We start from the raw sequence: 24192 nt of genomic DNA, 5'->3' as shown, positions 1-24192 counted from the left end.
ACTGCCACATCGAAGCTGGAGTTTTCGCCGGCGGACGGCGTCCTTGCCCCTGGTTCCTGTGGCAAGGCACCCCCGAGGCCTGCCTTTGGGTCAGCCTGTGGCGCACCCCTACCTACATATTTCTTCCCACCTGGCCAAAAAGTCGGCCCAATACGTGCATCGAACATTCTGTGCTAAGCGCGGGCGGCGCCGCCAGACAAGCGCGCAATCCTCGGTGCAGACCACCCACCCTGTTGGCCGTTTGACGGCCTACGTCCCTCAATCTGCCATACCTGGGTAAATTCTATGCTCGACCGTCTTTCCTGGCAACACGAGAGCGGTGTGCTTGGGCTTGTATCAAGATGTCCTCCGTCGGCCGCCCCCAACGGCTGGCGGCTAGATGCCGAGTTGTGATTGGGAGGCCTGACCCAGCACCGTGGATCCGACCAGCCAGACGAGCTTCGCCGCCATGAACGCCATGATTTTAAAAGCTAGCCTCAGAGCTGAGTCTGGGATTAATTGGCACGAGTTCAAAATCTGTAACAAGACCTACTGCCGGCGTGGGGCACTGCTACGGCCCGACCCAAGGCTCCCGGCCGAATCGCAAGACCACATCCAATCGATTTCTCCCTGCCGGGGTTTTGGAGTCAGCACCGAGGAACGCCTATTATGACAGCTGGGTTGGTGTGATGTTGGGGCGGCCGTTGTCAAGCAGCCGTCCTCAGCCTTGCGCCGTCATCCTCGAGCTTTCGTGTCCGGGGATCACGACCAGATTCCGGATGGTGTGACAGAGCCAATCACCCGCCGCCGCCTCACTTGTCACAGGTTTGGGGCTGAACGCACATTCAGACGGCCCGCGGCAGTAAGCCGGCCACACCCACATCCTGCAGGTGGAAATTCCAGCACCTGCAGCGGTCCATCGTCCATCATCAGTTTCCCACTTTTGCTTCCCTTTGCAGTGTACCAGTGCAACAGGTTATGGATCCGGGAAATCGGGTCGCTTCGACCTTCTCGCTTGTTTCACCCGCTTCTTGCTACCTTCCTGCTTCGTATCCTTCTTCTGAGTGGTGGTATTGTCCTTGGGGTTGTTGGCTCTCTGCCTCTCTATACCAAGTAACATCGCTAGCCTAGTATGAAAACAATAGTCAATCTTCAGGTACATACTCTTCGCCGTCACACTTAGTGTTGGGTTGTCATTCTCGTCATCGTCTGGCAGCCGAATAACGAGTCACAGTCGTGATCTCTTGGGGGGGTGTAATCTTTCAGCTTAACCCTCCTGCCGTCCTCTGTCTCGACCTCGGTCAAGAATCTCATCATCACCTTAGTTACTTCGAGGTAAACAACCTTCTCCTAGTTATATTATCACTAATATTCTTCTTATCTTAATTTTCTTCTTTTTTTCTTTTCTTTTTCTTTTCATTCTATACTTTGTTCTAGGCTTGAGTACCGCCTATATAGAACTTAATCAGCCAAGTACCACCGAGGTTGAGGTCGTCGATATATCCTAGCGCCACAAGTGGTGACACCTAACCCGGCCAGGGGAGGACGGAAGTAATGCGATCAAGGATAAAGAAGGTTCCGAAATGGTTATTGCCGTCTATGATAAGTATACTCTAGATAAAAAGCAGATTTCAACGCCATGGGTATCCGATCAAACAAACCTACCACGCAATACTAGCACCAATCTAAAGCCCCTTAGGATCAACAACCCGAATAGACGGGTCGAAGCAAGCCTTCTTCATCATCTGATACTCCATCCCCTGAATATCCCAGGGGGCACTAAACGCCTGTTGGTCGAGCGAACCGACCTCGGCCACCCGCCTGGTACCCGTCTGGCCCTCCCTCCACTGGCAGGTCTCATGCTTTAAGCTCCCGTGTCGTCTCAGGATGTCTTGGTACCGCTCCATGGGAAACACCTCTGACTGGACTTCAGTCAGAAGAGGAACGGAAAAGTCTAGCCAGAGTCGTCGTCAGCATCGCCCACTTGCCACAATCACAAAAACAAAAACTCACCCCCTTTCAGATAGCTCTCAATCTTATACTGCGCCACCACCGCCGCCATGCGACTCCCGCCCTTGCCCCTCTGGATGACATAGCTCTCGCCCCGGTAGCTCACGTCGCGCGGTGCGCCGGGCTGGTCGATGAACAGCTTGGGCCTGCCGCCGAAGAACTCGATCTCGAACTCGGCGCCGGGGTCGTAGCGGCGCACGAGGCGCATGAAGTCGGCGTCGGTGACGGCGTAGGCGAGGTCCTCGGACGCGCGCAGAAAGTTGACGAAAAGGTGGCACAGGTGGTGCGTCACCATGGCTGCCAGGTGGAACTGCAGGCGGTGGAAGCGGATGGTTTCGGCCTGATGCTCGTCCTGCCGCCGTTGTCGCCGCGCGATGTCCGCTTTGAGGCGCGTCCAGTAGAGTTTTTCCATGAGCTGCGGGTGCGGGTTGGGTCAGTATCGGGGAGGAGAGTGTTGGTGGCCGAGGGGGAAGGGTGGGAACCTACCTGCCAGTTCAAGTGCAGCACGGCGGCAGCCTTGGGATCAAAGTCGAAGCGCTCTAGCGTCGAGTACTCGTCGACCCACGAGTAGGGCATGGTCTTGTTCTCTTCCTCGTGGCAGAAACCGTTGCGGTCGTCGAGCTTGACAATGGGGAAACGGTACCGCACGCAGCGGAGGAACTCCTCCACGGCAGCGGGCACGTCCACATACCACGGCTCAACAACCGGGCCCGGAACTGGCCTTTCCCGCCAAACACAAATTGCCTTCCGCGCCAGGTTCTCAAGGGCTACACTCAAAACGATCAGCACGAGGTCCCAGTCCCAGCCAAAAAAAGCCAAACAACCACGTACCAGTCCTCCCCCTCTCCCCCTCCATCATCCGCAACCCCAAATCCAGCACCGACGTAACCGTAAAGGCCCTCCCACCGCTGCGCTCTAGGGGGTAGGTCAAGCCGTTGTCGAGCACCTCGGAGATGATGACCTGGTACAGTCCCTCGGTGGGCAGCTGCCGCCACTGCTCCGACTTGACCAGCCCGACGCGCAGCAGGCCGCGCTCCGACTTGGACAGGCGGCCCGAGAGGGCTTCCTTGTTGACGGGGCCGTAGGCGCGGTGCGCGTGCTCGACTGACATGTAGGGTGCCATGGCGAGCACGGGTAGTAAGCAGGTTCTTGGCTTGTTAGTTGTTCGCTCACGGGGAGATGTGGATTGTGGGCACAGCGCAGGAGATGATTCTGTTGTGAGAGTCGCTTGGAATAACACGTCAAAGGAGACAGGAGCAGACGGGAAGGTCCCGATGTGTGTTCTGTTCGGCTGGTGAGCTAGTGGAAAACAGAATCTGCGTGTCGGGGACCCTGGGCTGGACATAGCTGACAGGCTCCGGGATATGCCTCCGAGCTTCAAGGTCCCGGCTGGTCATGAACCGGCCCGGTCGGTCTGTTGGGTGGAAACGTCGGGAGGCCGGGTCCGGGTGGGCATTTGGCTGGCCAGCCTTTGGCAGTAAACATAGAGCAAGGGAGTCATCATCGTTGGCCGGGTTAAGCAGCCTACAAATGACCAGCATTGACGATAACTACAATACGACCGGTGGCCGCTCGACCGGCCCGAAAAAGAAAGACTGTTATTGCTCCGGGTTCTGCCAGGATCTTGCTCTTCCGCACTCGCAGGTGATGCTGCGTCGACGGCCGAAGTCAAGGCCGACTGGTGATGGGATGATGGGCCGTTTCATCCAAGCGCATATCTTCGACCAGTATGTAAGTGGAGCGGTGGCATTTTGTTTGCCAACAGCAGTGCTTTTCTCGTTCAAAACCAGGGGACAGACAATGTGATAGACCGGGCCTTGGCCAGATGCGCGGGCGGCACAGGTCGCTGTTTCATGGCGACAACGGCGGGCCAACGAGCAATCACCAGCAATTGACCCATTGACCGTTGCGGCTTAAATACACTATCCGTCTGCTGTGGAACCCGAGATGGGGGCAAAAGCCGCAACAAAAGAGGAATCGCAGTCGATGCGTCCCGATTCTGTGTGGAAAGATTTCCGAGACTTGTCGGTCCGAGTTGAGTTGTCAGCGCAGGACTGAAAGAACCAACCAAACATTCGAAGTTTTGCTGTGGGATGAAAGCTTGACTCGAGGAGTAGGGAGGGTTAGGGTTTCGTACCTTGGCATCTGCCGGCTATCTGCAGGCCAAGCAAGGGAACGCTTCCGGTTGCACCAGCGAACTTGGAGAACAATATCAAGGTGTGACAAGCATTCCATTCATCACGGCACCACACAATATCAACGCTACCGCCGTTGGAAGCCAATGAGATGCGACTTGGTTGTCACAAAGTACTCGCAGCGTATATCTAAAGGATGTCTAATAGATCATGGCTGCGCTTTATCTTGCCCCGACCCCTCCATTCTCGTGAGAAAGCTTGCAATTGCAGTGTCGTGATTATTTTGTTGTGTTCGTACGAGTAATCTCCTATCGCAGAGAGCTAATAACCTCATCATGGCCTCTCACATGCCCGAAAACTATGCCGAAGACCGGCTGCATCGGTACCTCGCGCACTGGACCCGGGATCCGTCCAATGTCTCAAAGGTCGACGTCGCTGCTATCAGCTGGGCCACCGAGGAAGAGCGCCGTGAAAGACAGACAAAATACTACCAAGTAGGATCAGACTACTATGACCTGGTCACACCACTGTATGAGCAGGGCTGGTATGTTCCCTTCAACCCGGAACCCACTCCCCAGAACCCATAACTTAAAGCTCTAACTCGACCCAGGGGCCAACAATTCCACTACACGCCCATCACACCGGGCCTCTCCATCCGGGAGAGCATGACGGCCTACGAAAAGACATTCGCCGGACTGGCCCGTCTGACGGAGGGCATGCGGGTGCTCGACCTGGGGTGTGGCATCGGCGGGCCCGCCCGGACCATCGCCGCGGCCGTCCAGTGCAGCATCGTGGGCATCACCAACAACGCCTGGCACGTCGAGCGCGGCACCGCCCTGACCAAGGAGGCTGGCCTGAGCCATGCTGTGACGCTCGTTGAGGGGGACTTTTTGGTACGCCCCCGTCTGTTTGTCTGAGATGGGGGTGGTGATGGTGATGGTGACGGGTGATGCAAATGGTCTGACATGACATGCAGAAATTGCCCTTCCCCGACGAGTCCTTTGATGCGGCTTACTCGGTTGAGTCGCTGTGCTATGCGCCTGATTCTGCAGCCGTCTACAGGGAGGTTAAGCGTGTGCTGAAGCCGGGGGCGCCGTTTACGTTCCATGACTTTGCCATGACGGAAAAGTTCGATGAGAAGGACCCCGAGCACTGCAAGGTGCGCAACTGGGTCGAGTTTGGAAATGGAATCACCAAGATGCCGTGGGTTCCTGAGATGCGGGAGGGTCTGAAGAAGGCTGGTAAGTACCTACTGGTTCAACCGCCGCTAAGTACGTGCCCCCCAGGCCAGGGAGGTGGCTGACAAACGGGATGAACCCAGGCTTTGAACTACTCAACGAAGAAGACATGGCGTTTCGTAGCTCACCCGCACCTTGGTACTATGGACCTGCTGGCGATATCTTGTGGGCCTGGAGGATGCCAGGCTGGCCCGACTTTTGGAAGGTGTTCAAGATGTGGGAGCCCTTCCGGGGGTGTGCCCATCTCGTCTACCGAGCCATGATCTTTGTTGGTAAGGCGCCCCCCGAGGTCTCGACCCTGATGGACACCATGTGGTACTGCACTAAGAGTGTGGTTATCGGAGGGAAAATGGGCATTTTCACGCCCATGTACGTCTTTGTTTGTCGAAAGCCAGGAGGGGAAAAGAAGTAGGGAATTTTGTTCCGTATTGATGGGCTGTAACACTCAGGGTTAGGGCTTAACATGGGTTGCTTTCTTGGCGCACCTTGATTGTCTCACTGCCGCTCCAGACCGCAACCCGCTGCCGAGTCGCTGTTCGACGCGCCATCTGTCACATTAAAGACGTCTTTATCCGGCCCCGATTTGGTCTTGAATAAGCGGCCAATCGATCATGGCACTGTCTACCATCTAGAAGCCGCATTCCATTCGCTTCCTATAGCGCGATTGATAGTAGCTGTTTTTCTTTTTGTTTGCTTTGCTTGTTGTGGCCGCCCTTGTGGCACCCTCATCCCGCCGCCGTACCATCCATTTACCGGTGTGCCTTCTGCCGCCTGCCGCAACCATGACCCCCTACCGAGATGTCCCGCCTGTGTCGTCTCGCACACATAGCTCGAATCGAGACCGAAGCCAAAGCCGATCGAGAATGTCGCACGAGTCGGGTTCTTCCGTCTCTACCACGAGCATCGTCTTCGACCGCATCAGCGAGCGCGTTGCTGCCGGGGAACTTTCCGAGAAGCAGCCCCGCGGCGACGACAATGAGGACGCCCTCAAGGACGAACCGGATAACGATGATCTCGAGACCGGTCCCTTTCTTGGCAATGCCAGCGGCAATGCCAATTCCCCTCGTCATGCCCAAAAAAAGGGACCGGGAATGGACCGGGGGATGCGCAGGGCGCTCCTCATCGCCGCCGGTCTGTTAGTCTCTGCCTGGGTCGCCGGTCTATTCGTCTACATTGCGACAAAATCTTACAAGCCTGCTTCCGCGACCGCACACGACCCGCAAGCCACCATCGTACGGGGCTCAGGGAAGGCCGTGACACTAGATCAGGTCATGGGCAGCTTCTGGCGCCCCGAAGTCCGCTCGATACAATGGATTGCCGGGCCGGGGGGCGAGGATGGTCTTTTGTTGGAGAGGGACGCGGCCGGGAAGGATTACCTCGTGGTGGAAGACATTCGTTCTCAAGACGCCGCTGCGGTGGATAGCTCAGTCGACGCGCAAGCGGCAGACGCCAGGACCTTGATGGAGAAGGGCAGTTTCGAATATGGCAAAAAAGTCTACAACGCTGTTAAAGTGGCACCAAGCAGGGACTTGCAGAGGGTGCTGATTGCGACCGATGTCAAATCCAACTGGCGCCACTCATCGTATGCTGCCTACTGGATCTTTGACGTCAAGACGCAGACTGCCGAACCCTTGGTCCCAGGTGAGCCGGATGCGCGTCTCCAGCTTGCTCAGTGGAATCCAACCGGTGATGCTGTTGCCTTTACCAGGGACAACAACCTGTACCTACGCAGAGTCGGCTCCGACAACCTCGTCCAGGTCACCAAGGATGGCGGCTCGGAAGTGTTCAACGGAGTGCCCGACTGGGTCTACGAGGAAGAGGTGTTCTCCGGGTCAAGTGCCACGTGGTGGTCTGAAGACGGCGACTACATCGCATTCCTGCGGACCAACGAGACCGGCGTGCCGGAGTTCCCCATTGACTACTTCCTCAAACGGCCCAGCGGCACGGAGCCCAAGCCAGGCGAGGAGGCGTACCCTGAAACTAGGAAGATCAAGTACCCGAAGGCGGGCGCCCACAACCCAGTCGTCGAACTCAAGTTTTACGACGTCGCCCGTGGTGATGTCTTCTCGGTAGATATTTCGGGCGGTTTTGCCGACGATGATCGCCTCATCACTGAAGTCGTCTGGGCAGGAACGCAAATTCTGGTCAAGGAGACAAACAGGGTCAGCGACGTTATGCGCGTCGTCCTCGTTGACGTGATGGCCCGCAGCGGCAAGACGGTTAGAACAACGGACGTCAAGGCCATTGATGGGGGCTGGTTCGAGATCACGCATCAGACTAAGCACATCCCGGCCGACCCGTCCAAGGGGCGCGAGCATGATGGCTACATCGACTTGATTATTCATGGTGATGGCAACCATCTGGCCTATTTTACTCCGTTGGACAACCCTGACCCCGTCATGCTTACCTCGGGCGACTGGGAAGTTGTTGACTCTCCGTACGCCGTGGATCTGGACAAGAATGTCGTCTACTTCATGGCCACCAAGGAGTCGTCGATCCAACGACACGTCTACCAGGTCAAGCTCACAGGAGAAGACCTGGCTGCGGTATCCGACACCTCTTCTGAAGGCTACTACGCGGCCTCCTTCTCCATCGGCGGCGGTTACGCTCTGCTGTCGTACCAAGGCCCTGGAATTCCGTGGCAGAAGGTCATCAGCACGCCGAGCAACCCGCGCAAGTATGAGCACACCGTAGAAGAGAACAAGGACCTCGCCGACAACGCCAAGAAGCACGAACTTCCCATCAAGATCTACGGGACCATCAATGTCGACGGCGTAGAGCTGAACTACGTCGAAAGACGGCCGGCTCATTTTGATGCGAGCAAGAAGTATCCTGTTTTGTTCCAGCAATACAGTGGCCCGGGATCACAAACCGTCAACAAGAAGTTCACCGTCGACTTCCAATCCTACGTGGCTGCCGGACTCGGGTACATCTGCGTCACTGTTGACGGGCGCGGGACGGGCTACATCGGCCGCAAGAACCGCGTTATCGTTCGCGGTAACCTCGGCCAATGGGAGGCGCATGACCAGATCGCCGCGGCTAAGATTTGGGCCAAGAAGAAGTACATTGACGAGACACGGCTCGCCATTTGGGGGTGGAGCTTCGGCGGCTTCAACACGCTCAAGACTCTCGAGCAGGACGCCGGCGAGACGTTCCGGTACGGCATGGCCGTGGCCCCGGTTACTGACTGGCGGTTCTACGACAGCGTCTACACGGAGCGGTATATGCTCACACCGCAGGCCAACGGGCATGGATATGACACTAGCGCCATCTACAACACGACGGCCCTCGGGCAGAACGTGAGGTTCTTGCTCATGCACGGCCTGGCCGACGACAACGTGCACTTCCAGTCGTCATTGACTCTGCTGGACAAGCTAAACTTGGCTGGGGTGGAGAATTACGACGTCCATGTATTCCCGGACAGCGACCACAGTATCTACTTTCACAACGCGAACCGGATTGTCTATGACAGTGAGTTACCTTGTGAGGTTCCGTCGATATCGGTGCACACCATGCTAACAACGTGACAGAGCTGACAAACTGGCTCATCAACGCCTTCAACGGCGAATGGATCAAGGTCGCAAGCCCCAAGCCGAACGGAAAGAAGAGGGCGGCACGAGTTCACGTATAAAGTAGCGGTCTTGAGATAGCCTTTGGATAGCATAGGACGGCGTCAGGAGTTCCCCAGGGTATATATGGTATATATTCAATCAGCTTTCCAACATCCAGTTCGGTATCACACGCATACGCAAATCCTACTCCGGATCCCCCACCCCTGAACAACAAAAATAAAAACACACAACACAGCAAACCAACAAACAAACCCCCTACTCTCCCAACCTTCCCCCTATGAGACCCGTAGTGACCATCCTCACACTCAACTGCTCTTAGGAGCCAGCTGCGGCGGCGTCTCGACCGTGTCGTCAATCTTCTCGACGATGGCCGCCGTCCCGTACGCGCACACCTGCGCGAACCCGCCCAGCTCCCCGGCATCGAACCGCAGCGCGATGACCGCGTTGCCCCCGCGCGCCTGCGTCTCGGCCACCACCCGCGAGATGGCGTCGTTGCGCGCGCTGTAGAGCTGTGTTGCGAGGCGAGTGTTAGTAAAGGGGTTTTGGGGTTTGGTGAGAGGAGGTAAGTAACGCAACGTACCATGTCCGTGAACCACCGCAGCTCGCCGCCCGCGATGCTCTTGAGCACCATGGTCAGCCCCGCCGCCCAGTTGCGCGACCGCACCGTCAGCCCGTACACCGCGCCGAGTACCCGCACCACGCGGTACCCCGGCACGTCGAACATGGTGGTTGTGATGACACCGTTGGTTTCGGTGAAGCCTGGGTATGGGGAGGTTCGCAGTCGATGTTAGTGGCCTGTGTCTTTTTGTCTGTCTGTCTTGGGTGGGGTTGTTGGTGAAGATGGACTGGGAGACGTACAGTGGAGGTCGGAGATGGAAGGGGGCACGTCGGCCGTCTCCTTGTGGTCTTTGGGGTTCATGGAGAGGCGGTGGGAAGACATTTTGGTGGTGGTGGTGGTGATGGTGGTGGTGATGGTGGTGGTGGGCAAGAGCAAGTGGTCAGGTTCAGGACGGAAGAAGTATCAAGACTGAAGCAGTGTGTGTGTCAAATCGAAACTGAGGATCGAGTAACGGCTGTGAGATCTGATGATGATATTCTTTTCTGTCTGTTTCGAGGGCGGCTCAGGCCTTATATACCTAGACATCGAGCCCTCGGAGAAATTACGGTTTCTGCCTTATTGCGTATAGATCGTTCTCGGCCAGCCCTGTGTCACTTCGCCTAACCTAGTCAGCTAACCCGTCCATGATCTGTTTCGCCCATTCTAAGAGGTCAGGCCACTCCTGGACAGCATCATGTTCAACTGGCGGTGTTGGAGTCGCCAAGAGATGCCACCGTATTTCGTATCATTGCACAGAAATTGGCGAAACTGATCAGCTCAGCCCCTCACTCGACCCCACCTTTGTGGCCCAGGCTATGGCTGGCCAATAGGTTGCCGTTTGCGGCGCAGAACCAAGACTCGATCGACGTCTTGGGCAGAAACCCATGAGCAACGCCATTTGCTGGGCCGCATCGGTCGGATTCGGGATTTCCACCTGCTTTTCGGGAAATCAAGGAGATGGATAACCCTAACCCTTCGGTCTTCACCATGGAAAGCTGGCCTCCCAAGCCTCCCAAACCACCACAACAGCGGCAACGGCAACCGTGATGATAGTAAGGAAAGTGAGAAATAGAATAAAGGAAAGAAAGTTGATCACATTGAGAACAGGCGGGGAAATGATACAGAAGAAAGAAGAATAGAATAAAAATTAAAAGGGCAGCAGGATGACAACGAGGTTCAAGAACAACAGAGGCACAATAACTGAGGCAATGAGATGAAGAAAAACATCAAACAACAATATCTATTTCACGCCCACGCCATGAAGGAGGACTATGACGACAACGCAACACCAACGACTTGCCATGTCCTTTATTCACTTCGTCCTTGCTCTCCAGTTAGGGTTGGGGTTCTCCTCGCCTGGAATCCCTTCCCGCGCCTAGGCACGGCGGCCCGGAACACATCGGCGGGCGTCCCACAATTCCATTCTAGAGACACGGAACGAGGCACCCTTCAGGAAACGGGGCGATCTCGGATGGGTTCCGCCCATTAACATTAGACAATGCGCGCTCTACGGTTCGCGATGCCGCTCGCCAAACAACAATTCAATTCAGCCGAAATAATCGCGATCGACGTGCCGCTATCTTGTTTTGACCACGGAATAGACAATGGGGGGCCGTATATCTCAGGGCTGCCGCCCGCTCCTATATGAATTGGGCTCCCCTAAGTGTCGAGCGTCCCGGTTGACAGAGACTGAGTTGAGCTAAGCGTCCAAAGCCACCACCATGTTTTCCACCACCCTCCTCAGCCTGCTCACGGCTGCCGCGGCGGCCAACGCCGCCTGCACGCCCCCCACCGGCGGAGGCACGGCGGCCGGCGCCGTCAAGTGCCCCATCGTCTTCGACGGGCGCGTCGGGGCCGACGCCCAGCTGACCGACTTCGACAACTACGACACGTCGCTCTTCAACGCCGAGTACGTCAAGGGCGAGAACCTCAAGTGGAGCGAGATCATCCAGTTCCCCGAGGCCGACCTCGCCCACTTCGACAACAGCACCCACAAGCCGTTCGAGGTCACCCTCAGCGACGACAGCATCTTCAAGACCCAGAAGGGCTTCCGCCGCGCGGGGCTGCAGTTCCAGGGCGACACCAACAACGGGAGCCCCGGAAGCACCGGCGTCAAGACCATCCACTTCAGCGTCAAGCTGGACCCCCAACGCGCCATGAACCTGAGCCACGAGTACCTCCTCGTCTGGAGGGAAGCGGCCGACTACAGCAGCAACCAGTTCAACTTTGAGGCTGGTGCCATCCTGGGCCAGGGCAGCCTGCCCGAGAACACCTACAAGGTGCTGGACCGGAAGAACAAGCAGATCTGGTCGACCCCCATCCTGGAGGATAGCTGGCAAAACTTTGCCGTGACCCTCGACCACGACAAGAAGTACGTTCTTTTTAGCCTGGCATTTCTTTTTGAGGACGGGCAACTAACAAACGGCAGCACTCTCCAAGTGTACTACTCCGCGGGCGACGAGCAGCTTAAGAGCGTCATCGAACCCGTGTCCAACGACAACTCGGGCGAGGGACAGTTCCAGATTGGCATGCTGAAGAAGCCTACTGGCACCGACGACGTCGTCAACTCGGGCTACCAGGAGAGCGGCATCGACGAGGGACTCATCTACGGCAGCCTGTTTGTCGAGGACAGCGCGGGCGGATGTGTCTCCGTGTAAGGGTAGAGTCGGAGTTCTCTCATTCATCTTTGGGTTGTTAGAACGATAGACTACTACTCGAGTGGGCAAATAGCTAAGACGATCACTCCCGGAGATGTATCATATGAGACCATCTCTTCCGAACCCCTCGTCCCATCTCTAACCATGTCCGGGACCCGTCGTCCTCCCACTTATCTCTCCACATCCATCTCCCGTTCCTCTCCCCGTCACGCCCCATCCAGCTCAATGGTCCACCCCCTCAAAGCGAAAAGACGTCATCGTAAAGTTCTCCCTACCCGTATACATCTGATGGGCAAACATGCCCTCGCCCACGACCTCGAAATATTTATCAGCAAAGTGCACGACCGACTCGTCGCGCGTGTGCGCGTCCACCTGCCGCACCACCTTCAGGTAGGCGCCCGTCTGGCGGTCCAGGCCGAAGATGCCGTCCGCCGTCGGGTCCGTGGTGTCGACGTCGAAGCCCATCGTCCACGAGAACCACACGTGGTCGTGCGTCCAGTCCTCGAGGCTGTCGTCCACGTCGTCGTGGCCGTGGTGGCACCAGGTCTGGGCGCTCGAGGCGAGCGAGTGGTTGAGGCTCGTGCTAAGCGCGAAGCAGTGGGCTTCGGCGGCGCCGGGGTAGGGGGTGAGGTGGAAGTTCACGCTGGGGGGTGGGGGGTGGTTGGTTAGTGGGTGGGGGGGTTGTGAGGTGGGATGGGAGAGGTGGGTTACGCACTAGCTTCGGTCGCTGAGCACCACCGCTTGAGCCTCGAAGCGTGTCACGACAAAGTCGAAGAGGCCGCTGAGGATTTCGGGGACTGGATTGGGCGGTGGCACCTCGATAGCCTCGCCGGGCAGAGCATTGGCGATGGCTGAGGTGATCAGCACCATGATAGCGGCGATGCCGTGGAGAATCATCGTGACTTTCTGTTAACGGGTTCGTTTCGTCGCAAGTTTCTTCGGACCAGGTGGTTGTTGTTGTTAGATTCAACCAATCGAAAAGAATCGGTTGGGTAAAGCACCGAGGTAGAAACCAATTTTCCACTGTCTTCGTACCTTCCCTCTCTGGATCAAAAGTTAAAGGTGTGGCTCCGTAGGCCTGAGTTAAGTCTCTGGTAGCTCCTTCCTCAGGAATGACCGAGGCATGAAAGAGAAAGAATGCTTAGGTATGATCTCACACCCTTGGTGTTGCCAACAAGGCTTGCAGCTGTGGTCTTAGAAACACATGCTCGTATCACTGAAAGACAACTTGGTGCTCTGATCGTAGGTAACACAGGTGCTTGTAAGTGGTGTCAAATAAAGACACACCCAACCCTGTACAGCTTCTACTGTGAGCAGACTCAAGATAAGTGTCTATTTCCATGCTTTGGGTTGATATCGTGGCGTTAGTTAATGAGTCTAAATCTAAGCTCGGTAGCATATTTCACAATTAACAATTTTATGCTGAAAAGATGAGGTAACAGCTTGCAATCGTCAGTTTGGACATATTTCTTAGATACAACGATAACCTCGCCAGTTCTGTTGATCCGTCATTCAACATCATCTGCAGTACCATATCCTAGTCCGAGTTTATGTAAATCAGGTTCAAGTCGTCGGGCTCTGCTTTGTTGTAGCTAGGCCGGCCCCCCGACTTGCCCTTCGTCGAGCGCGGCTGTCGAAACACACCGCCAGTGTTTTGAACAACTAGCTCAACAGGGAAGGCCACTAGAAACGTCGAAGATCCAAGAACCAACATCTGGAGCCCGCCCAATGGTTAGTTGCAGATTGTCATCGGATGCTACGGACGGGAGGATGCCATGTGTATGTCCCCGACCGGCCGGGTTCAACCATGAAGCCAGCTCGCACAGATGCCGACTTTCCTGTCGACGTGCAAGCCACTCGTTCCACCCGATGCCGGTAACGCTCTCCGCCATTTGATGTCGGAACTTGGGATGCATGTGGTGCTGACCGGCAAAGCTCCATGCTGCAGCTCAAGCCTGCAGAAACAGCCTGCCGCCCCACCGCCAACGCAGCTTGGGCAGCTGGCAACTGGCAAGCTTCCCTGGTAACAGTCGGAGGACAACGCACGGCCGCAACTAGAAAAACTGGCCCCTGCCCGCATTTTCTCTTTTCTCTTTTTCCTCCTCTCCTCAACTCCTTCCCAGGACTGAGACTTGGTTGTGATCTCAGGCTGGTGGAAACCGGATTTGGAGAGCGGTGAACCGGAGACAGAGTGGAACCCGCCCTGGCAGTGGGTCAGGAGTGACCGGGGTCCGAGAAGGACTGCGGCGCTGGGGGCTGCTTTGTGGCTCGTTTCGGAGATCACCATCTCACTCACACCCCCTTGGCCCCTTGTCCAGAAACGTCGGTTTTGTGTCCCCGAGCTGAAAAGCACCACCAAATTTTTTCCATTTTCTTTCAACCCTCCACGAGAAAAGGACGCGACGGGCCTCGTCATCGACAGCGTTCCGATTGCGTCTCTGGGTCGGGCAGCGGTACGCAAAACCCAACCTAATGCAGACAAGCTCCAATTGCCGACCAACGTAACCCAGTGGATACGTCGCGGTACGAAGTACCTGGCGTTCTGAGTGGCCCGCGGCAGGATTATTTTTATTCGTTCCGAAAACTGACATTCAGCTTCTTGCCAGATCTCCAACCCAAGCCCAGAGCCACGCTTTGTTGACGCATCCCTTTTGTCACATCGCAACTTGTATTCACCGTACGGGGCCAATTCAGTGCCTTTGTTCGCAGCAACAACACCCCGCCCATTCTACAAAAACCTCTCTGCTCCGGCAACCCACAACCGCCCAACATGTCTCGGATACAGATCCCGATAGAGATGTTGACATCTCGCTTCAATCTCGGGGACCGCTTCGCCAGCATGCGCTCCGGATCGCTGGCTAGCCGCTTCTCGAATATGCGGCCGCTCTCCGAGTTCTTCGACGTGAAGCGCATCAACAAGCCGGCCAACTTCCCCGAGATGCAGTCGCGCATCAACTACAACCTCGGCTACTATTCGAGCAACTATGCCATCGTCTTTTCCATGCTCTGCATTTACAGCCTGCTCACGAATTTCTGGCTGCTTTTCGACATCATCTTCGTCTCCGTCGGCATGTTCGTGATCGGCAAGCTCGAGGGTCGCGACCTCGAATTTGGCGAGCAGCGCTTCTCGACAGTGCAACTATACACGGGTCTCTACGTCATCGCCATTCCGATCGCCCTCGTCTCGGGCGTCTTTGGCATGATGATGTGGCTGATCGGTGCGAGCGGTGTGGTCATTCTCGGCCACGCTGCGCTTTTGGACAAGCCTATCGATGAGGCTTTTTCCGGGGAGGCGGTCTAGGCGGTCGGCCGCGAGCTCCCAAACCTGCGCCCCAATGGGGAAGACCATCAAGGCGCGAGCGGAGGAATGAGGCGCGCAACGGGGAAGAGGAGAGGTGGTGGGATTTTGGCCAGCGAGTCGAGGAGCTGGATAGTGAGGGTGATTTTGATACACAGGGCGTTGGGTCGACCTCGACGGCATTGACCCGTCGGGTCACCAGTGATTCGCTTCGATTCACGGGGGTAGATATGGGTGAAGGGGGTGGTAATACTCGGTCACGGAAGGCGTACGCATATCAGAACGGGGAGGATGATGACACGACAGACAACTCAGAAGAAGGCTCGGACGGCGAGGACGGCGTCCGAATGGCCTTGGTAGATCCGGAGGAGGAAGCACTGGCCGATGCTGCGATGGCCCGTATACGAAAGGCCCACGCCAAGGGCAGGCAAGACGTCAAGTTGAGCAAGGAAGAATTGGCCGCGTACCAGCGGCGACTGCAGCGCATGGAAGACGAGGGGCGCAGACAACGGCGCGATCAACGGGTTGCTATCCCCATCTCGCAACTGGGGCCCGGTCCACAAAGACAATCGGTGGAAGACGACAGCCCTTCACCGTCACAGCAGCCCTCACCGGAACCGGGGGCAGAACCCTCTCCGCCAATGGGGTATTTCCCGCCCCCTTCCTCGCGCAGTCGCACTCGCCCAGGGCGCACGTCATCTCGACCACCGAGCCGGGGTGCCTCTGACAGAGACCCGAGCTCGTCGCCATTCACGTATACCTATGTGCGCGGCGAACAGCCGTCCAATTCTCGCCAGCCTTCGGACTCGGCAAGCAGCAGGCCGCTTTCCACTGCCGAGCCGGTTCCGGCCCGGGGCGGTGGGTCGCCTGGCTCGGACCCTTTCCAGTACATGATGGGGGGTACACGCACGTCGTATCACGGTGCACCAGCGCCTGCGCGGAACAGCATCGCCGACGTGGACGACATTTACGCCAGCTACGGTTCCGGCCCGGCTGGCGGCCCGAGTCGCAGGCACAGCGGCGGACCCAGGGAAGCCGAGTTGTCCGACGAGGACGGTGATCGTAGGCGTGTGGTGTCGAGGGTCAACTCGGGGACCGTCAGTCGGCCTCGGCACCGGGATAGCACTGACAGCCGGCGGGAGCCGGCACCGGAGCCGCGGCCATCTCGAGACCGGACGCCGCCGCTTGCGAAGAAGTCGTCAGCTACGTCGTCGACGGTGGCAAAGCGCAAGTCGGTATCGGGCACTACTACTACCAAGTCCGTGCGGAAGAAGAAGTAGTCGTCATCCTCTTAGGTCTGCTGTGCAGACAACCGAAGTGGTCGAGTTTTACAATCCCAATGTTGGTACAAAAGCAGCTGGCGTTCGGTGATAGACTAGTATTGAGTTTAATGACGAGAACTGTGTATGGGAACCATGTCTCTCCCCTTGCTTGACCTATCGGTTCAAAGTGAAATGCAATACGGATCCTGATGATATAAGCGAGTATTCGTAGCCAAAACGCCTTTTCTTAACAGCAAAAATACCTACCCATATTCGTATCTACTCGTAGCTCATGCCGCGCAGGCCGATCATCTCTCATCTCATCCCATGATCATCATCATCCCTCATAACCAGCCAACCCACACCAAACTCAAGAAAACATCTTCACAATCCCCTTCAACCCATCACTCCACCCCCCACCCCCACTCCCACTCCCACCCCCCAACACATCCAACTCCCTCCTCTCCCACCTCACGCCCCCCTCCCTCCCCCTCTCCACCCCCGCCCTCACCACACTCGCCCCGCCCGCCGCCGCCGCCGCACCACTCACCATCCGCATCGCCTCACCCACCAAACCCATCGAATCCCCCGACCCCGCCCGCGCCGCCACCCCCAGCATGCGCTCCACAAACGGCGGCAGCCGCAGTCCCACGCGCGCCAGGAGCGCGGTCAGCGCCCCGCCGGTGATGAGCGGCATGAGCACCAGCATGAACACTTTGGTCGGGTGCCGCTTGGCGTAGTAGAGCAGGTCGCGGAAGAGGCGGCGGAGTTTTTTGATCAGGCGGGAGATGAAGCCCGGGCGGGGGGAGCGTCGGTAGTGGGAGGAGGAGGAGGAGTGCGTGGGGCGGCCGCCTGGGAGGGGGGTTAGTTTATGCTGGTTTGGTAGTTGGGGTTTGGTTTTGATTGGGGGTTTGGGGGGAGGAGGAGGAGGGGGATGTAAAGGGGGCCATACCGAAGTTGCTGAAGAAGGAGCCCCTGGAGTTGTTGGGCGCGCCGCCAAAAAAGGAGCGGACGCCGTCGTCGTCGCTGTCGCCTCCTCCTCGTCGGGTTTCGTGGTGGTGGCTGCGGCGGCGGCTGCTGCGGTGGTGGTCGTCTTGCTCGTCGTCCTCGTCGCCGCCGAAGACGGAGGCTGCGATGCCGGCGATGGCGCCGCCGACGGTGCTGCCCGCGCCGACGTTGGAGCGGGAGGAGCGGTGCCGCGAGCGCGAACGTTCGTGGCTGCGGGAGCGCTCCTTGTGGTGGTGGCGGCTGCTGCGGTGGGATTTGGACCGCTTGGAGTGCGAGGGCCGCCCGGAGATGACCGAGGCGGCGTCGTCGAGGAAACCCATGGTTGTTTGGCTGGATAGACCTGCGACTGCTTGTAGGTGGTGCTTGCGGGTGCTCGGGGGTTCAACCAAGCTCCGTCAAAGTGAGCAGTTCACTATAAGTTGCGATATAGGCTACAAGGTGGGCCGTGGCGTGCTATCGTGGCATGCGCTGGGTTGAGGGCGCTCACGGAGCCAATTGAGGCGAGATGACGCTCAGAATTGACAGCGTTGCTCTCTCCACACTGAAAGAACTCGGTAAGACGAGGCCTGAATGTGCTGAATGTGCACAATGCAACAAACCAGGGGAGACGGTTCAAGAAGTCCAGTGGCTGAACCGCCCCCAGCACACCGCCCGAAATTCATGAGGCTGGGGACAGAAACTCGTCTCGGAGCTGAGACCCCTGCTCGGGTCAGGGGTCAATGGAAGGCTGGGCGGGGGTTCTCTGCAGCCGGGGGTCGAATGGAACGGGTGGAAACGCACAGGGGTCTCGTTCTCGGCACCTCCTTGGTCCCCCAACCCGAGTAGTTCACTGGGTATCCGATGAATTAGTTGGAGTGGGCATCTGAGGGCATCCTGAGTGTGTCAAGCTGGTATTCTTGATTCTTCGCTGTTGGGGCGCCTACTTCGAGGGCACCACCGTTTCTAGCTTACTTCTAACTATAGTATTCGCACATGGGCCTTCTATAACAACACCCCTCTAATCACCTGTGGAAAAATGCAAAGAAACTTGCAAATCTCGATGCTCTTTCCACCCCCACATCTGCCGTGTACCTCACCCGGTCACCCTCCCTCGCCCGCTGTTTCTTCAACTCGTCATAATCCGGCATAAACCGGCTCACCACGGTAAACCCGAGGCCGATGGCCACCATCAGCACCCAGATGGCATACCCCCAGAGCAGCTGGGTGCGCGCGCCAACGGCGAACAAACCCGAGAAGGCGGCGGGCGAGAAGGCCCTGACGCCGCTGACGATGGACAGGGCGAGGGCGTTGAGGGTGCCCAGGGTGGCCGGGCTGGGCGAGACGTCGTTGAGGGCGAGCTGGATCGCGGTGAAGCACATGCTGATGCCGGAGCCGAAGGCCAGCAGGGGAGGGGCAAGGATCCAGAATGCCCTCGTGGTTTCGGGGGTGTCGGCCCGCAGGAGGAGGTTGAAGAAGGGTGCCATGGCGAAGAAGAGAGGGTAGGCGATGGCGCAGACCCGGAGGACGCCGTTGGTGCCGATGCGCCGGTGCAGCGGCGGGAACACGAGCAAAATCCAGATCGCCTGAGAGAGGCCGTTGAGTCCCATCATAAGGGAGATCTGGAGCGACGTAAAGCCCCAACCGCCGAGGCTGACCTTGGTGAACCAAAAGACGGGGACGATGGACGTGTAGGAGTAGGCTAGGAGCATGATGTGGCCGTACGTGTAGAGGACAATACGCACACCGGGGACTTCGAAGAGGTCCCGGGTGGAATACGTACTGGGCTTGGGGGCGACGGATTCTTCGCCGTGGCTGCGGTCGGCGGCGGTGGGTTTGACGAGGGTCTCCTCGACGCAGATGGCAGTAACTGCCACGGCGGAGAGGCCGATGACTCCCACGACCAAGCTCGGGAGCGCGTATGGGTAGTTGATAAAGAAGGAAACGTTGCCGAATAGGCCGGGGTACTGCCGTGCCGGGTCGGCGAGGGCACCGCCGATGAGCGGCCCGAACAAGATGCCCATGTTGCCAGTAAAGGCGAACCAGCTGAAGGCACGGGCCTGTGTCTTGGAGGTGCTGTGCTCCGAGATCATGGTGCGAATGGTAACGATGGTGCCCGCGAAGACGCCGGCGAGGCAGCGGAAGAGGATCATCTGCCAGATGGTCTTGGCCATTCCGAAGAGGGCCGTGGTGCACGACACACCAACCAACGAGAAAACTAACACGGGCTTGCGGCCGAAGCGATCCGAGGCCTTTCCCCACATGATCATGACCACCATCTGGGTGAGGGAGAAGAGCGACTCGATCAGGCCGCTGTAGAAGCCCACGTCGGCATCGGCAAGCTGGCCGTTCTCCTGGGCCATCTGGTTGATGTAGGGAAAGATGCAGAAGAAGGCGATAGGCTCGACCCAGCGCGCGTAGCAGAGGGCAACGATCTGCCATACGGGTAGCGGCTTGTCGTCGGCATTGTTCCCTTGATGGCCGTCTTCTTGGGTTTGCTCAACAGCCTCGTTATTCGGGGCGATATCTCCGGTAGCCAAGAGAGGTGTCTGCTCGGTCACGGTGTCGTTGCCGTTGAAGCCATTGACACCGTTGGCGCCGTCGTCGGCGCCGTCTCTCATTTTGCGTGTTGCAATGACGAAGTAAGAGAAACAGGAATTGCAAGGTTAGGTTCAGTAAGCATTGTTGTTAAGACATACTCTTAGTAGGTAGCTAACATGTATCTTACTTATGTTGCCCGTTGACAGTGCCAAGGCCTAAAACAGAATCGGCGTGGCAGGCAGCGTGCTGGCGTTGCCTTCGGATGAAGATGGCGCAATTGGCCAGTCATCAGTGGGACGGTGGGGCCTAAAGGAAGATTCCCAGGGGCACGGTGCCGTGTGGAGCTGTCATGGAAGTCGGTTAGTGAATGGTTCGTCTCAACTCAAGTATTTTCTTTTGTCATGGCCATCGAGATCGAGGAGCTGGTTTGAAAAGGCATATTAACTACCCTCACGTGCCCAATCAACCTCAGAGCCGACACCTTTGCATATTCGTACATGTGCAGTATTCGTACATACAGTGCACCCAGTGCGACCCCAAAAGGGCGTATCAAACAGCGTCGCATCGTTCATCGGTTGTGTGCTACCCCGGCCTCCAACTGCCGCATCTGGAAGGCAGCATCGGAGAGTTCCTGCGATGGATGGTCAGCATTTGCTGCTCGAAGGGTGCCACGGGCTACTCTGCTGCACGCCCTTCTCATCGGTTCTGCCCTCGCATTCCCTTCAAAGAGGACCCTTCCTGTGTCAAGCAGGAGGGCCAGAGCACATATTTGGTACCACCTCCCGTGTCATGGCCAGGTGACGCCGACCCAGGAAACCTCTCCGCGCCATAACGTGGCAATCCACTTGAGTTTGCCGAAGCTGTCACACATGCACCGCACTTTCGCCGCGTGCCCGTGTTAGAGGGGGGGCTTCTAGAATATGGCCGTGTGGTCGTTACCCCATCACAGCGGGGCAGTCGGCCGTTGGTAGAAGAGCATGGGCGTGGGCGTCAGACAAACCTTGCCGTGAATACCGTACCAACTCAGATTAATCCAGTGATGAGAAAGAGAGAAGAGAGGCCCAGGAGTCTATTATCAACGAGTGAGGGTATCTTCCAAATATCAGCCCGCTTTTCCCAACACGTCACGTCGTCCATGCCCAACAAGAATGACAGGCTTTTTACCCCTTTTTGTCCGTGCCCACAAACCAAAAGCCAGAAGTGACCTTATCTTGATCGCGCCATGCCATGAACCACAACCCAGAAACCGACCTACCTACTGAACGCCCCCGACACCCCGCGTATACCTCCACAGCAAACTCGCCCCTTTCAGCTTCCACTTGGGCAAACAAATCCTCTCCTCGCCCCCTTTACCCGCAGGCCCCTTTCCACCCCGTCCACATGCCTTCCCAGCCGCACCGCGAACCATCTCCCCCTCCTCCCCAGCACGCCCATCCCGACCCCCTTCCCCAGCACCCGCCGCCGGCAAACAAGCCGCAACCATGCCCCTAACCCAGCGCCGCCTAAACCGCCGCCAGTCATCATTCGTCGGCCACGGATCGCACCACTCGCCCTCATCCTCCCCGTCACTCGCGTCTCCACCCCCAGCGCCCACGTTCGCAACAGTTGAACGATCCCACCCACCCCCTAACCCCAACTCCGACTCCACAGAAGATGCGCCCCGCGACCCATTAACATAGCATTCATACTCGTCAAACTCGTCACGCTCCTGCGCCCGGGCGTCGGGCAGCGGGTAGTACAGGAACTCGTTGGAGTGGGGCCGGCGCGGCGGCGAGTTGATGTTGGCTTCGATGTCGAACTTGAACCGGTACGCCTGGTGTACCTGCTGCTGTTGTGGTCGCGGCGCCGGGGCGAGGGCCAAGGTTGAGGTTGAGGTTCCGGTTGTGGTTGGGAGAAGGGTTGGTTGGAGGCTAGCGTGCGGGCGTTGTTGTCGTGGGGTTTGCAAAGGTGGTGAGGGTTGCTGTTGTATATGTAGCGGTTGTATTTGTAAAGGTAGTGGCGGTGGCGGTGGTGGTGATTGTTGTTGTTGCGAGGGGGCTGAGAATGATGGGAGAGGTACGTAAGGTTGTGGCAAGGGGGAGGTTGTTGCGCTGTTCGCAGGAGAGGGTAGCCCATCTCGTATTGTCGTTAGGGTTGCCGGGATCGGGCATTTGGGAGGGCAGTTGGAGAAGGGGGCCCCACTGGTGGCAGTCGGTGAAGGGTGGACGATGGGTTCTAGCGTAGGTCTGCATAAAGGCCCAAGCCCGGCATGGATTGACCCAGCCATCGGAGCTAAGGGCATCGGTGTCAACGTCCCTGGAAACCGAAAATCAAATTCGAACTGGAACTCTTGGTGGACCACGAAAATGAGCGTCCGGAGTCGCGGGAACTTGGCCAGGCTCGCCAGCAGCTTTCCCATGTTGTTCTTGGACACCTTCCGGCCCAGAACAGGGTGGAAGATGCCCGGGTAGATGCCGTATGACGTCCCGAGCGCGAGACGGGTGGCGTTTTCGCGTACCAGTGGGATCTGGCTCATAAAGTGCAGCGCCCGGTGTAGCCGCTTAACGAGTAGGTACGGCTCCAGAAGCAGGATGTCCCGCGACATGTCGACGAATTTGGTCGTCTTACCTAGTGTCAGGGGCTTGTAATGGTGTAGGACAAAGTACCGGCTTTCTCGACACACGGCTGCAAGCGCTGGCGGAGGTTCCGGGTGCATGTTCGCAAACATGAGCCCTTCTTGAGCTGGTGTTTTCTGCTTCGCATTGGGCGCATCCAAGACCTCGTACACCCTTGGCTCCGGCAACGCGAACTCCCAGATCATGTTCCGGATCTCAGGGGGGAGCCGTTGAAACCTCCCGAACCGGTCCGGCGTTTGCACGGGGCAGCATCGCGGGAACAACTGGTCATGATGCATGGTCTCTGGTGTCGAGCTGATCCACCTGTCCGAGAAATCGAGTTCCGCGACCGAGATATATCGTAGGTTCCGTCGTTAACCCAGTCCCTTTAGCCAGGCAGCCCTTCTTCCCGTGATATCCCGCTCTTGAGAATATACCCGGCCCAGCCTCTTGGATCGGTAGCCACGTCAAGCCTCTCCGCACTTCAATTTGAGCCGCCTCCCAACGACAAGCCACGAAAAAAATAGTTGGCTGGAGTTAAGATGCCGGCAGTCCACCCAGATGGCGGCGGGGTTAAGCTCGGCAACTCTGAATTGGGGGTTGGGATCCAAGGCTCGGTGGGTGTCTGATATCTTGGGCGAGTCTGCCGGCAGAGAAGCAGCTTATGAAGAGCTGACCAAAAACGATGGTGGGGAGCAAGCCGCACACTTTCTTTGGGATCCGAGCTGATTAAAACGCAGCAGCAAGAAACGGCGTGTGGCAATATTACAGACCGCGGCACAGGGCGTGGTAACACGTCATGTGTCCTCGCAGGTTCAAAGTCCAAGAAGAGAAAAAGGAAGTTGAGAAGAATCCAGAAAGCGAATGGTGTTTGGGCGCCACCAACTTTTGGGGCCTGCTTGCGGGTTCAGCTCTCGTCACTTGACAGTCGCTTGACAAAAGCAAACAGACAATCCGACGCTGCTCGGTTCTAGGAGAGCCTAGACAAAGCGCCGCGCTCGGGAGCGAGCCGAGCGACATATCGGAAACGGGTTAAGGGGGTCCAAGGCGGTATTTCCAAGAGCTACCATGCGTGCGCACGCTTGCTTGGACATGGAAGGTGTACCCCTCCCCTCCTTCGCTGTATAGGGGAGGGGAGCAGCAGATGAGATGGGAAAGTGCCAAACCTTCCACAAGCAGAAATTCCACACCCGGGACTGGCCGGTTCCTTCTTAGGCCAGAGCGGGAAAAAGGAGCCACGGCCCATCCGACGCTACCGACCGCTGGACGATGGCAGGCTTGGTCATGGTCATGTCATTTCGTATGGCTCTGCGGGAGGCTGCGG

At 57.5% G+C, this 24192-nt stretch overlaps 12 protein-coding genes across 12 annotated transcripts; 5 read left to right on the top strand and 7 right to left on the bottom strand.

Annotated features, from left to right (window-relative positions):
* Nucleotides 1-1402: 1402 nt before the first annotated feature.
* Nucleotides 1403-3213, bottom strand: F5144DRAFT_41400 (uncharacterized protein). Its single transcript, XM_066784911.1, has 4 exons — nucleotides 2821-3213; nucleotides 2476-2756; nucleotides 1993-2404; nucleotides 1403-1933 (listed from the first exon to the last, which is right to left on the bottom strand). The coding sequence occupies exons 1-4, from the start codon at nucleotides 3110-3112 to the stop codon at nucleotides 1665-1667; spliced, it is 1254 nt and encodes a 417-aa protein (XP_066648619.1). The 5' UTR covers nucleotides 3113-3213; the 3' UTR covers nucleotides 1403-1664.
* Nucleotides 3214-4037: 824 nt separating this feature from the next.
* Nucleotides 4038-5846, top strand: F5144DRAFT_523457 (S-adenosyl-L-methionine-dependent methyltransferase). Its single transcript, XM_066786767.1, has 4 exons — nucleotides 4038-4668; nucleotides 4735-5017; nucleotides 5101-5365; nucleotides 5446-5846. The coding sequence occupies exons 1-4, from the start codon at nucleotides 4460-4462 to the stop codon at nucleotides 5772-5774; spliced, it is 1086 nt and encodes a 361-aa protein (XP_066648618.1). The 5' UTR covers nucleotides 4038-4459; the 3' UTR covers nucleotides 5775-5846.
* Nucleotides 5847-5906: 60 nt separating this feature from the next.
* On the top strand, nucleotides 5907-9009 carry F5144DRAFT_523453 (putative dipeptidyl-aminopeptidase B). Its single transcript, XM_066786766.1, has 2 exons — nucleotides 5907-8833; nucleotides 8893-9009. Exons 1-2 carry the CDS (start codon nucleotides 6145-6147, stop codon nucleotides 8991-8993), a joined length of 2790 nt encoding a protein of 929 aa, XP_066648617.1. The 5' UTR covers nucleotides 5907-6144; the 3' UTR covers nucleotides 8994-9009.
* F5144DRAFT_555898 (uncharacterized protein) lies at nucleotides 9010-10027 on the bottom strand. Its single transcript, XM_066787941.1, has 3 exons — nucleotides 9793-10027; nucleotides 9515-9693; nucleotides 9010-9443 (listed from the first exon to the last, which is right to left on the bottom strand). Exons 1-3 carry the CDS (start codon nucleotides 9872-9874, stop codon nucleotides 9240-9242), a joined length of 465 nt encoding a protein of 154 aa, XP_066648616.1. The 5' UTR covers nucleotides 9875-10027; the 3' UTR covers nucleotides 9010-9239.
* Nucleotides 10028-11097: 1070 nt separating this feature from the next.
* F5144DRAFT_40971 (uncharacterized protein) lies at nucleotides 11098-12314 on the top strand. The gene is made up of 2 exons (XM_066784910.1): nucleotides 11098-11903; nucleotides 11961-12314. Exons 1-2 carry the CDS (start codon nucleotides 11254-11256, stop codon nucleotides 12187-12189), a joined length of 879 nt encoding a protein of 292 aa, XP_066648615.1. The 5' UTR covers nucleotides 11098-11253; the 3' UTR covers nucleotides 12190-12314.
* Nucleotides 12315-12411: 97 nt separating this feature from the next.
* Nucleotides 12412-13086, bottom strand: F5144DRAFT_597796 (uncharacterized protein; the record flags this gene model as incomplete). Its single annotated transcript, XM_066790896.1, has 2 exons — nucleotides 12412-12832; nucleotides 12905-13086. The coding sequence occupies 2 exons, from the start codon at nucleotides 13084-13086 to the stop codon at nucleotides 12412-12414; spliced, it is 603 nt and encodes a 200-aa protein (XP_066648614.1).
* Nucleotides 13087-13856: 770 nt separating this feature from the next.
* Nucleotides 13857-14782, bottom strand: F5144DRAFT_40863 (uncharacterized protein). Its single transcript, XM_066784907.1, has one exon. The coding sequence runs from the start codon at nucleotides 14603-14605 to the stop codon at nucleotides 13991-13993; it is 615 nt and encodes a 204-aa protein (XP_066648613.1). The 5' UTR covers nucleotides 14606-14782; the 3' UTR covers nucleotides 13857-13990.
* On the top strand, nucleotides 14783-15604 carry F5144DRAFT_40902 (PRA1 family protein-domain-containing protein). Its single transcript, XM_066784908.1, has one exon. The coding sequence runs from the start codon at nucleotides 14960-14962 to the stop codon at nucleotides 15488-15490; it is 531 nt and encodes a 176-aa protein (XP_066648612.1). The 5' UTR covers nucleotides 14783-14959; the 3' UTR covers nucleotides 15491-15604.
* Nucleotides 15430-16922, top strand: F5144DRAFT_40918 (uncharacterized protein). The gene has a single exon (XM_066784909.1). It carries the CDS (start codon nucleotides 15718-15720, stop codon nucleotides 16765-16767), a length of 1050 nt encoding a protein of 349 aa, XP_066648611.1. The 5' UTR covers nucleotides 15430-15717; the 3' UTR covers nucleotides 16768-16922.
* Nucleotides 16923-18215, bottom strand: F5144DRAFT_636990 (uncharacterized protein). Its single transcript, XM_066792643.1, has 2 exons — nucleotides 17702-18215; nucleotides 16923-17601 (listed from the first exon to the last, which is right to left on the bottom strand). The coding sequence occupies exons 1-2, from the start codon at nucleotides 18075-18077 to the stop codon at nucleotides 17120-17122; spliced, it is 858 nt and encodes a 285-aa protein (XP_066648610.1). The 5' UTR covers nucleotides 18078-18215; the 3' UTR covers nucleotides 16923-17119.
* A 364-nt stretch (nucleotides 18216-18579) lies between these two features.
* Nucleotides 18580-20720, bottom strand: F5144DRAFT_555890 (major facilitator superfamily domain-containing protein). The gene has a single exon (XM_066787940.1). The coding sequence runs from the start codon at nucleotides 20352-20354 to the stop codon at nucleotides 18759-18761; it is 1596 nt and encodes a 531-aa protein (XP_066648609.1). The 5' UTR covers nucleotides 20355-20720; the 3' UTR covers nucleotides 18580-18758.
* A 597-nt stretch (nucleotides 20721-21317) lies between these two features.
* On the bottom strand, nucleotides 21318-23417 carry F5144DRAFT_40857 (uncharacterized protein). The gene has a single exon (XM_066784906.1). The coding sequence runs from the start codon at nucleotides 23165-23167 to the stop codon at nucleotides 21530-21532; it is 1638 nt and encodes a 545-aa protein (XP_066648608.1). The 5' UTR covers nucleotides 23168-23417; the 3' UTR covers nucleotides 21318-21529.
* Between the last annotated feature and the right edge of the window lie 775 nt (nucleotides 23418-24192).

This window comes from Chaetomium tenue, assembly GCF_020726465.1.
Source record: "Chaetomium tenue strain MPI-SDFR-AT-0079 chromosome Unknown F5144scaffold_1, whole genome shotgun sequence".
Taxonomy (NCBI): Eukaryota; Fungi; Ascomycota; class Sordariomycetes; order Sordariales; family Chaetomiaceae; genus Chaetomium; species Chaetomium tenue.
The sequence above is the reverse complement of the archived record's forward strand: the minus strand, read 5'-3'. Positions and strand labels throughout refer to the sequence as shown.